The 13,055-nt window shown below is 42.6% G+C and overlaps 1 protein-coding gene across 1 annotated transcript in view; it reads right to left on the bottom strand.

The window, feature by feature from the left end:
* The window catches only part of pde5ab (phosphodiesterase 5A, cGMP-specific, b), a 56,678-nt gene extending 56,267 nt beyond the window's left edge, over positions 1 to 411 (bottom strand). The window contains exon 1 of the mRNA XM_084108682.1: positions 283 to 411. Coding sequence (XP_083964808.1) covers positions 283 to 287 — 5 coding nt within the window. The 5' untranslated portion in view covers positions 288 to 411. The remainder of the gene's footprint in view (positions 1 to 282) is intronic.
* Positions 412 to 13,055: the final 12,644 nt, after the last annotated feature.

Below are 13,055 nucleotides of genomic sequence, written 5' to 3'. Positions count from 1 at the left end.
GACCAGTTGAGAGTTCTTTCATATCCTCAAATCATAAACAGAATAAATTCTATATTTGTTTCCTTATGTTGTTACATAACCTCCAGCTCTGACAGAGAAGGCCTAGTGAAGTAACACACACACACACACACACACACACACACACCACAGATATCGAGAGGTGTAATCAATCACCTCACAGCGCTGGAGCTCCTGCATGCTGAGATATTACTCACATTTACATAAACATTACTCAATTATGTTACAATTAAGTTTGAACACAATCACGCATGTTCAACTCACCCCATGTTGAATCTTCAGATGAAATATCTCCAGTGAAAACAGTGTCCCTTTTCCTCGCTCTCCCTCTTCCAACTTTCTCTCTTGAACGGAGGCTTCAAGTAGAGCAGCTTTTATTTATGTCCTTTTTTGGGATTGAGTAAAATGGAGAGAGCTTTTCAGAACACTAGAGTACATTACTCCCTTGCTGTTTTACCCCGAGAAACTTCTCTCTCTAGTCTTCTCTCTCTCTCTCTGTCTCTCTCTCTCTCTCTCTCTCTCTCTCTCTCTCTCTCTCTCTCTCTCTCTCTCACTCTCTCTCTCTCCTCTCTCTCTCTCTCTCTCTCTCTCTCTCTCTCTCTCTCTCTCTCTCTCTCTCTTCTCTCTCTCTCTCTCTCTCTCTCTCTCTCTCTCCTCTACTCTCTCTCTCTCTCTCTCTCTCTCTCTCTCTCTCTCTCTCTCTCTCTCTCTCTCTCTCTCTCTCTCTCTCTCTCTCTCTCTCTCTCTCTCTCTCTCTCTCTCTCTCTCTCTCTCATCTCTCTCTCTCTCTCTCTCTCTCTCTCTCTCTCTCTCTCTCTCTCTCTCTCTCACCAAAAATTATTCAGACACCAGATATAATTTTTGATATTTTTTAGTGTGTGCAGGACACTATAGTTCATTTATGTAAGTGACAATAGCAAAATAAAGTAAACTGTGACATATTATACCCAAAAAATTATTCAGACTTTTGACCTGATCATGTTTTGCTTTCGTGTTTTTTCTTTAATTGCTAATGCTCTTTTTACACACAGACTGAACAAAATGAAGCATTGCTTGGTGATTGGTTGAGCTAAACTGGTATTATCTTAATTGTGTAGTTAAATTTAACAGCTGACAGATATTCAACATAATTCATGTGCGAGACAGTCTAACAGAAGGAAATATCAACTGATTCGATAACTCTGAGTTCTTGTCATATTTTATTACCATTTTCTAAACTATAATGAATAAACTGTGATAATGTGAGAAATGTTGAAGGTGTCTGAGTAAATTTTGTTTTGACTGTATATATAACCGATCACATTCAGGTGTGTTTGTGTGAATGTTACCAGCCTGTGTTTGAGAGATTCACCGGCATTGATTTAATATGTTTATGCGCTATTGCGGTTTGTGTATGTCTCTCTGTTTGTCTTATGCCATTACACACTGGTGAAATATGGCAAGGAAAGGGTTCAAGTTCACTTGTCCAGGACACAAAAACATACCCGATCATTAAGCGCTCTCAGAGGCTTGGTAATTTGGAGCAACTGGGACCCAGCGAGGAACGGCTTTAACAGATCCAGGTAACTAGACTCTAGGGTCGAACAGTGCTGGTAAACATGTAGGAGATCAGGCCACGGTCTCTGGAGAGAAGAACATCTTCCTCATCATTATGAAGAGACTTTGTCATTAATTTTCCTTGGCATGGTACCATTACTGGTGCATTTATACACATAACTTTTACTTTTATGCGCACAATGTGTCATATCCCTTACACAAAATAAATAGGTAACACTTTACAATAAGGTTCATTAACATTAGTTAACTACCTTAGTTAATATGAGTTAACTACCTTAGATAACATGAACTAAGAATGAACATTACTTCTTCAGCGTTTATTAATCTTAGGTAATATTAATTTCAACATGTACTAATACGTTATTAAAATCAAACGTTGTATTTGTTAACATTAGTTAATGCACTGTGAACTAACATGAACAAACAATGAACAGCTGTATTTTTTATGAACTAACATTAACAAAGATTAATAAATACTGTAAAAAATGTATTGCTCATTGCTAGTTTATGTTAGTCAATACATTAACTAATGTTAACTAATGAACCTTATTGTAAAGTGTTACCAATAAATGTATTCAAGTGTGCTATTAGTATGCTTCTTTTAAACTAAAAATAAGACACTTTCAGTCTACATTATGTACTAATTGCTACAGGTTAACTCCAGTCAAAGTGTAGAAACATCTCAACGATGATCCAGTGAACAGAAAAGGGTATGAATACTTATGCAATGTAATTGTTTTAGTTTTTCAAGCTGTCACAAAGTTTCATTATGGAGCGTGGAGTGATGTAGAAAAAAGTAAAAGTTGAAAGTAATTTCTTTTATACACACACACACATTGGGTTTGCATGTTTTGTGGGGACTCTCCACAAACAATCTTTTTTTTTATACTGAACAAACTATATTCTCTCTCCTTACACTAACCCTTGCATTATTTCTGTATTTTTACATTTTCAAAAAACATCAGTATGATTTATAATCTCTTTCCCTCAGGGAGCAAAAAAACTTTCCATATTTTGTCTAAAATGTAGAGTTTGCCACACACAGACAAACGCATGCACACACACATTTAAAAAAATCAACTTTTTTATGTTATACAAGACTCAACTATTTTTTTTAAGTCAGTTTAATATAATTCAAGTTTAAGTGACTTAAACATCCAAGTTGATTGTACTGAAAAATTAAAGGTAGCAACTTTTTTTACCGTGTGGTTAACAGAGGCCTTACCATGATATAAACCAGGTTGAATCCATATGGATTTGTCAACTCCAAACCTACTCTGAAACTCAGAGTTTGTTCAACTATCTTCATGCAACAGGCCTCTGACCTACAAAGGTGAACTCTTACCTCCATATTATTTCCCCAAGAAAAATGACAAGTCAGAGTCAATTGGTTATATTTTTACAGTATAGTAAATGGATTAACTGTGTAGAATACTCAATGAAATGTAATTGTCACACAGTTATGCCATTTACAGTAGTAAAATATCTCCAGCAGGAGGAGGAGTGCTCTGGCCTGGCCGGACCCAGCCCTAAGACAAGAAGAAGCACATTGATCACATGTTTACTCCTTTGATTTTTGTCCCTTTTAGTATTGTATACTGTAGTACAGTGCATTGTAGGCTGTATACTGTACAATGAACAAATTGCATGGCCCTGAACATTGTGCTCTCCATTTATTAACAGCACTGACTGCTCAATAGATAATTGAGCGAGCTCTTAATGCATTATAGTCCTTCACGTCTATTGCAATCTCAAAACTCTGGCCAGTTGATAATACCTAGAATATCAAAATCGACTGCTGGCGGTAGATCCTTCTCCTATTTAACACCAAAACTTTGGAACAGTCTTCCTAACATTGTCCAGGAAGCAGACACACTCTGTCAGTTCGAAGGTAGACTAAAAACACATCTCTTTGACCTAGCATTCACATAACACATTACAGATTTCTATAATTCAATGTTAGGCTGCATAGATTAGGTCAGCCGGAACCGGGAACACTTCCCATAAATCCTGATGTACTCGTTACATCATAAGAAGAATGGCAGCTACGCTAACATTAGTCTCTCTGTTTACTCTCTGTTGGTACCAAAATGCCGAACCGTACCGTACCACTTTTCCGGTACCCTTCCGTTGGGGTACCTAGCACAGTCTGGTACCTAAAGGGTGGAGCTAGACTCACTGCAGAACTTTGATTGGTTGACAGAGAATCGCCACTTGCTCGTGCTACAAGGGGAATGACAACATTAGAAGTGCCGTTTTTTACTATACAGTTGAAATATAATACTACTGTTACTGTGTACTGTACCGTACCGTACCGCATGGTGGAAACGAGCCATTAATAGGAGAATGAGGAGGGAAACAAGGGAGAACAGGTGGGACGAATAAACCAATAATCAGGTAACAAGAAGGACGAGTTAAGATAACAGCGGAGCGCATGGCACACAGAAACAAACAAAACAAAGCAATGTGCTCACACACACAAAACATGAAGCCAATGAGAGTTCTCACAGACTGTGTGTCCACACACATGGTTCCCACACCTTGGTTAACTTCAAATTCAAGGACCTTTCAAGGACTTTCCAGGTCCAATACCCTCAAACTCAAGGACTTCATGTTGGGACACGTTTGGCTCCATCGCAGTAGTTTGGTGCACGCGTGAACGTCACGGCAACGTACAACACAAAGTACATCACGCGGGAAACACTTAACGTAACGCGTAAATGTGAATAGCTAACGTAAATCAAGCCAGCTAGTGCGCATAGGCCACGAAGTGCAGCATGCAGCCGATGACAAACATTAACGGCGTGCTACACAGAACACAACAATACAAGAACGCCTGGCCAATGAAAACATAAATCAGGTGCTAGACAAAAAAAACACAAGAAAAGAGTGCATGATGAGTGAATGAACACTCAACACGTGCGCTCAACACTTGCATCATTTGAATTTTCATTTCATTTTATTTTGTTTCGAACATATTACAAATAGACAAAGAAAATACAATATAACATATATAAGTTGTAAACAAAGCAACAAAACAAAACAAAACAAACAAAGTATTTATCCACAATATTTGAATAAATAACTAATGTGTTCGAAAAGGAGCAGGAGGAAGCCAAAGCTTATTACTTCCCACCCCTGGTTTCAATGCTCATAATTACTTAAACACTTATTTACACCATTTCTTTACAAACCTAAACCAAACACCCCAAAAACAATGAAAACAGAAACACAACAGCCAAACATAATAATTTACTGTGCAACCCAGCACATTATAATCACCTATCCCTTTACAGTCTGTATAATATCCCCGCCCAACATTACCTGTCTTCATCCCTGTATCCTTTTATAAGCAATATTTTAAACTTATATATATTTGTACTGTTTTTTAGCTCCAACTCCAAACCATTCCACAAACTCACCCCACATACCGTTATGCACATGCTTTTCATATTTGTTCTGACTTTGAATTTTTTGAAATTATATTCCCCTCTTAAGTTATACCCACCCTGCCTATCCATAAACATTTTTTGCATATTTCCTGGAAGTAAATTATTTCTTGCTTTGTACAAAATTTGTGCAGTCTTGAATTTAACCAAATCAATGAACTTTAATATATGTGATTTAAAAAACAATAGATTGGTATGTTCAAGGTGTCCTGTATTATTAATGATTCTTATAGCTTTTTTTTGTAATGTGCATAATGTAGGTTGGTTTTGTATGTATTACCCCATATCTCCACACAGTAACTTAAATACGGTAAAATGAGAGTATTGTAGAGTGTATGTAAAGATTTATTATCTAAAATATGCCTTGATTTCACAAGTATTGATATAGATTTAGCTAATTTTGCTTTGACATAATTTATCTGAGGTTTCCAACAGATTTTGTGGTCAATAATCACACCAAGAAATTTATTTTCCTAAACTCTTTCGATACAAACGTTGTCTATTTCCAATTTTATATGAGGATTTTTTTTTGTGTTTCCCAAATAACATTATCTTTGTTTTACTTAAATTTAATGACAATTTATTCACATCAAACCACTGTTTTAATTTTTTCATTTCTGACTCTGGTTTGAGTTCCCTGGGTCACCACTAGATGTCCTCCTTCCCCACGGTGTCTGTCACATTCTGAACTACATTCCCCACGATCCTTGTTCTTCATTGCACTCAGCTGTCCCTTGTCACTAATCATTGCACTCAGCCAATTCCCCATTAGCATTGTCATTTCCCTGTGTATATAACCCTGTCTGTTTTAGTATGTGTCATGGAGTCCTTGTTGTATATCACACCACTTCTGATGTCTGTTTCTTGCCTGTTCCTGTTGTGTTTCTCGTTTTGGATTGCTTATTTGGATTTGACCCCTGCCTGGATGTTTACGATATTGGATTACCCTAAACAATAAATACTGCATTTTGGATCTACCCCTGTCTCCTTGAGTGTGGATCGTGACAGAAGGACTCCGTCAAACACAAAGATCCAGCGGTATGTTCGCCAACTTCTCTGCCCCAGCCACCGAGCGGGAGAGGAGAGAGCGTTTTGAGGGAACCCGTCTGGTCATTTTTTGTGGGACTTGGGGAGGTCGCAGAGGAGTGGCTGGTCGAGAGGGAATCCAACACCACTCTCCACCATGGCCCCCCTTCGACTCTGGGCTGGTGAGGGCTGGTCGGAGCCACCGTCTCGCCGTCATAGACGGAGAGGGGGTAGGAGACGCAAGTCTGCCAGTCCGGAGACTAATCTCACCCCAGAGGTCGTGCCTGTGCAGCCCGCTATCATCCCAGAGGCTGTCCCCGTGCAGCACGCTGTCATCCCAGAGGTCGTGCCCGTGCAGCACGCTGTCGTCCCGGAGGCAGTGACCGAGCAGCCCGCTGGCATCCCGGAGGTCGTCCTGGAGCAGCCCACCATCAGTCCTGCCACGACCAAGAGAGCTGTCTTCCTGTTCCACGCATTGGCAGTTCTACATGCATGGAGGAAGCATGTCGTCCCGGAGGTCGTGCCAGAGCAGTCCGCTGTCGTCCCGAAGGCAGTGCCCGAGCAGCCCACTGTCGTCCCGGAGGTCGTCCTGGAGCAGCCCACCATCAGTCCTGCCACGGCCAGGAGAGCTGTCTTTGGGTTTTACGCACTGGCGGTTCTGCACGCTTGGAGGAAGCACTTGAGTTCCGCCCAGCCAGAGACTGTTCACGTTACGTCTGCCCAGCCAGAGACTGTTCCTGAGCCTGTGTCTTCGGACAAGATGGCCGCCACAGAGCCTGTTCACGTCACGTCTGCCGAGCCTGTTCACGTCACGTCTGCCGAGCCTGTGTCTTCCGACAAGATGGCCGCCGCCGAGCCTGTTCACGTCACGTCTGCCGAGCCTGTGTCTTCGGAGAAGATGACCGCCGCCGAACCTGTGTCTTCAGACAAGATGGCCGCCGCCGAGCCGGTGGTCTCTGTTCCTGAGCCGGTGGTCTCTGTTCCTGAGCCGGTGGTCTCTGTTCCAGTTCCTGAGCCGGTGGTGTCTGTTCCAGTTCCTGAGCCGGTGGTGTCTGTTCCAGTTCCTGAGCCGGTGGTGTCTGTTCCAGTTCCTGAGCCGGTGGTGTCTGTTCCTGTTCCTGAGCCGGTGTCTGTTCCTGTGCCATGGCCGCCCGAAGGGTCGTCTCCTCCTGTGCCATGGCCGCCCGAGGGGTTGTCTCCGCTGTGGCCGCCCGCCCGAGGGGTCGTCTCCTCCCTGGCCGCCCGAGGGGTCGTCTCCGCCCTGGCCGCCCGAGGGGTCGTCTCCGCCCTGGTCGCCCGAGGGAGAGTCTCCGCCCTGGCCGTCCGATGGACTGTCGTTTCAGCCCTGGCCGCCTGCACGACCTGCTCCGCCCTGGCCACTCGAGGGAAAGTCTGCTTCGCCCTGGCCGCCCGATGGACTGTCGTCGCCGCCCTGGCTGCCAGATGAACTGTCACTGCCTGTTTCCCTCCATGGACCTGGCCCCCCATCCCTCCCCCTGATCCTCCACCAGTCCACCTCCCGCCTGGACTCTTGTTTTGTCTGTCATGTCTTGGAGCGTCTGGTAGCCACTCCGTAGAGGGGGGGTTATGTCACAGTGTCTGGTTTGAGTTCCCTGGGTCACCACTAGATGTCCTCCTTCCCCACGGTGTCTGTCACATTCTGAACTACATTCCCCACGATCCTTGTTCTTCATTGCACTCAGCTGTCCCTTGTCACTAATCATTGCACTCAGCCAATTCCCCATTAGCATTGTCATTTCCCTGTGTATATAACCCTGTCTGTTTTAGTATGTGTCACGGAGTCCTTGTTGTATATCACACCACTTCTGATGTCTGTTTCTTGCCTGTTCCTGTTGTGTTTCTTGTTTTGGATTGCTTATTTGGATTTGACCCCTGCCTGGATGTTTACGATATTGGATTACCCTAAACAATAAATACTGCATTTTGGATCTACCCCTGTCTCCTTGAGTGTGGATCGTGACAAAAAAGCTGTTGTAAATTGTCACCAGAACAGAAAATATTGGTATCATCTGCAAATAAAATAAAATTCAGCATATTAGAAACTCTGCATACGTCATTTATATATAAAATAAAAAGCTTTGGACCAAGAACTGACCCCTGTGGCACTCCACAAGTCATACAAGTTGATTTATGTTCACCAATTTCCACAAATTGTTGCCTGTTTTGTAAATAGCTACTCACCCAGTTTAATCCTACTCCTCTAATGCCATACTTTTCCAGTTTATTGATCATAATATCATGATTGATCGTATCAAATGCTTTCTTTAAATCTATAAAAATTCCTACTGCATATTTTTTGTTATCTATACTATTTGTAATTTCCTCAATTAATTCCATTAACGCTAAGGATGTTGATCTATTTGTTCTGAATCCATATTGACTATCAGCTAAGAGTTTATATTTTTCAATAAAATTATCCATTCTTTCTGCAAAAAGCTTTTCAAGAATTTTAGAAAACTGGGAGAGTAATGAAACCGGCCTGTAATTTGTATAGTAATGTCTGTCTCCACTCTTATATACTGGTATTACCTTTGCTATTTTCATTTTATTTGGAAATTTACCGGTTTGAAAAGACAAGTTACATATGTTTGTTAATGGTTCTACTATCTCCGTAATAACTTTTTTTATCAATACCATATGTAACGGGTGTTTGAGACGGTTAACCGATATTAATATGTCTTAGGCTAGTAAAATAACAGAAGTCTAAATTCGTCTACAGGAGCTGGTGGTCAGTAACAACACAGAAACATAAGTTTAAATTTGGTGCAGGTACCATATATTGCAAAATAATCAAACAAAATATTTACAAATAGAAATAATGAAAGAAAAGAAAAAGAAAAGAAAAAGAAAAGAATCCCAAAATATTTACAGACTGCAGTTGAACCGGTTTATAGTTAAGTGCACTTGGTAGTTGTTCAAGTATATACTAATATAAATTACAGCAAATACACACACACAAAAACCAAAAAAAGAAAAAGAACTGTCCCAGCAATAGATGATATACAAGACCAGCGCGACAACCCACAAGGGTTTTATGGAAGCTTGTAGTGATAAGTCCGTAAGTTATTGTTCATCATGTGAAGGATGTGTATGTGGGGTTGAAGCACCAGTCTATGGAGAAGTGTGTGGGGGACAGGCTGTGGACAACCTTCCTACCAGACCAGTAGGATGGCTATTCAGTGGATGCTACACGGATGGTAGGTTCCCAGCAATAGAAATTCGGCTCGCCATCACTCGTCTCCAGACAGAGAGAAAAAACCTGGCCTGTAGTACAACAACAGGACCAGTAAATAACAGGGCTAAGTTGGAACTAAGCATCAGCTCATTCCACACTCAGATATCATTTTCATGTGCACACAATTCTAAATTATTACAGAATGAATCAATAAATATACAAACTACAAATAATAAACATTAAGGGCATGACAACACAATAAACAGTACAATGTTAAAGTTGTATTGGCTGCACAAAGTTCAAATAAATTCAACAGTACTATAATCAGATTTCCTAACTACATATAAACACACTTACTGAAAACAAATATATTTGTAACCCACAAATGCAAATGTCACAAAAGCATAAAATTAATCAAAACCAGTTGGTCAATATTTGGCTAATATGTTAGCTTTCAGCATGTAGTTCATTCATTCAGAGTACTCACCAGTTCCTCTAAGTAAACATATGGCAATCTGGTGACGGTGACAATCCCCTGCAGCCACTAAGTTATTCTAAAAGTTACAATGATGTGTTTAACTTAAAAGAATAAATCAAGCAAAAGAGTGAATTGTTTGTTGAACACAAACCTGTCCACAGCTACCGATCAGCTTCCCCACACCTCTGAATGAGGAAGAAGCTGCAGCCTAATTAAACTTGTGCTCTACTGCGCGATTGGCCAAGCACAGTCACATGACTGGGGTGGCATGAGATCACTTCTTAAAGGGGCAGCAGAACTAATATATTACCAGATTTCAACCTGGGTTACACCCTCCCCCTTTAAACCCATGCACGTCCCGTTGCATGTTAAACCACATGAATAACTGAACTGGTGGTAGAAGCAGGATTTAATGCCTCAGATATACTATGTAAAAGGGTTTGAACCACAGATATCAGGGGATTACCAAGCGAACTGTACTGCAACCTTTTAGGTGGTAATCGTTGACGCACAGAACGTCTTGAACCGGGTTCTGGTTCTACCGAATCAAGAGTTAAATCAAAGTTTAAGGGCTCAAAGACACTAGAAACTGACGTCTCAGGATCGACAGATTCTTCAGCGTCTTCAGTGAGTGAAATTTCAACAAATTCGGGACTGACACTTCCAGAGTTTCTTTCCACAGGTAGTTCGACAGACTCTTCTTCTTCCTCGGCTTCAGACTCAGATAGGTGTTCAGGTAAGTCAGCTTCAACAGGTGCTACCGATTCTTCACCTTCAGATAAATGGCCAGATGTTACAGGTAACGTCTCTTCTTCAGGTAAGTGCTCACTCTCTGATCCTTCATCAACAACAGCTGGTTCACTCGCAGGTGTCATTGGTGGAGGAAGATAGTCATTGGCAACACTTGGGGATGAAGCCTTTTTATAAAACTTCTCCACAGTGAACTTCATTGGGCTTGAGTCCAGACCAAGAACTGTTGGTTCAGGTGGAGAGTCTTCCTCTTCAGAGACCTCAGAGTCAGGAGGGATCTCACGCTGCTGCCGCGTTCTTGGCCTTGAGACTGAACTGGCCTCAATAAACGGCTCTTCAACAGCAGGGAGGAAACCACACGGTAAAAGAAGATCTCTGTGAAGAGTACGTTTAGGACCATCACAACGTTCTGGCTTCACTGTATAGACTGGTAGGTCTCCAGCTTGATCCACCACAACGTAGATGTCCTGCTCCCACTTATCACTGAGCTTGTGTTTACCTCTCAATCGAACACTGCGCACAAGCACACGATCTCCAGGCTCCAACTTCGAAGGAATGACTCTTTGATCAAAGCGGACCTTGTTCTTTTCAGATGCTTTAGTGGCGTTCTTTGAGGCAATGTTGTAGCTTTCTTTCAACCGAGACTTCAGATTTTGGACATACTGTGAATGAGGTTGGTGTTTTGCCCCACTCAGCGGTAAACGAAAAGCCAGGTCGACCGGAAGACGAGGAGAACGTCCAAACATCAGTTCGTATGGTGTGTATCCTGTGGTCTCATTCCTTGTACAATTGTAGGCGTGTACCAAGGGTTTGACGAAATCTTTCCATTTAGTTTTCTGTTTTGCTTCCAGAGTCCCCAACATGTTGAGCAGAGTACGGTTGAATCTTTCTACCGGATTTCCTCGCGGATGGTATGGTGTAGTCCGACACTTCTTAATTCCAGCCACTTCACATAATTCCTTAATCAGTTTGGACTCAAAGTCCCGCCCTTGATCTGTATGTAGTCTTTCTGGTATCCCATAATAAACTATAAAATTGTCCCACAAACATTTGGCCACTGTCCTAGCCTTCTGATTAGAGGTTGGAAAGGCTAAGGCGAATTTAGTGAAGTGGTCTGTTAACACGAGGATGTCTTTAGTGTTGCTAGAGTCTGGCTCAAGGCTGAGAAAATCCATGCAGATAAGTTCAAGTGGTCTGGAAGTTTGAATACTGATAAGAGGAGCAGCTCTCTCAGGAAGAGCTTTTCGACGAACACACCGTCCACAAGCCTTTATCTTGTGCTCTATGTCAGCAGACATCTTGGGCCAATAGAAACGGGTGCGAGCGAGGTCTAACGTACGCTCTATCCCCATGTGACCCATATCATCATGGAGACTCTGCAAAGCAGTGGAACGAAGTTCTTCAGGCAGGACGAGTTGATATGAAGTCTGTTCATTGTCCTGTCGTTTCCTGTAGAGAATGCCTTCAACCAGTTTGAGCTTGCTGAGCTCCCTCAGCAGCAAGGAGATCTCAGGCAGCTCCTCCCTGGCAGTAGGAGGAACTTTCTCACCTGTCTCCATCAGATGTATGACTTCCCGAAGGTTTGGGTCAGCCCTCTGCTTGTCCCGGAGCTCAAGATGGGACAGAGCCGGAACCACAGGCAGCCCAGGATCTTCTGTGTAACTCTCAGGAAGAACGTCTGCCATGATAGACAGGGACTCGATCAAAGTGCTTGCTGCTTCTGCTCGAATGAGGCAACTCTGACAAATGGCATTGACAACCTCAGACGGAATTGAGGGGTCGCCAGGATTAGAAAGATGTTGTCTGGCAAACTGATTGAGGAGTTCTTGATCGGATTCGCCACAGGACGGGTCTTCCTGTGGTCGGCGGGAAAGTGCATCCGCATCCAGATTCTGTCTTCCAGCTCTATATTGCAACTTAAAGGAAAACGTGGAAAGCGCAGCCAACCACCGATGGCTCGTTGCATCCAGCTTGGCTGATGTCAGGATGTAGGTAAGAGGGTTATTATCAGTAACCACAGTAAAATTGGCACCATACAGATAGTCCTGAAATTTTTCTGTCACACTCCACTTTAGTGCTAAAAACTCAAGCTTATGAGCTGGGTAGCGACTTTCGCTTAATGATAGACCTCGGCTTGCAAAAGCAATAGCCCGAAAATTAGAGTCTTGCTCTTGATACAGCGCTGCACCCAGCCCAATGGTGCTCGCATCCGTATGCAGAATGTAAGGGCAGTTTGGATCAGCGAACCCCAGGACTGGTGCACTGGTAAGTTTCTCAATTAAGGTAGTAAAAGCAAGTTGACAATGAGGACTCCACCGAGAACCGAAGGGTTGCTTTGGATCGAACTGGTGGACCTTTGAGTCAAGGGGTTTTAAGTTCTTTCTTGTGGAAGAATATCTGCGGGTAAGGTCGTTGAGAGGCTTTGCAATGGCTGAATACCCCTTAATAAAACGGCGGTAATAGCCTGCGAATCCCAGGAAGGATCTTAAGGTCTTGAGATTAGTGGGAACTGGCCAGGATTTTAGTGCAGATACCTTCTCTGGGTCGGTCTCAACACCATTTTCAGAAACAATGTGTCCTA

Source organism: Abramis brama (assembly GCF_963993115.1).
Source record: "Abramis brama genome assembly, chromosome: 3".
Classification (NCBI taxonomy): domain Eukaryota; kingdom Metazoa; phylum Chordata; class Actinopteri; order Cypriniformes; family Leuciscidae; genus Abramis; species Abramis brama.
Note: the sequence above shows the minus strand (reverse complement) of the source record. Positions and strands in the feature narration are given on the sequence as shown.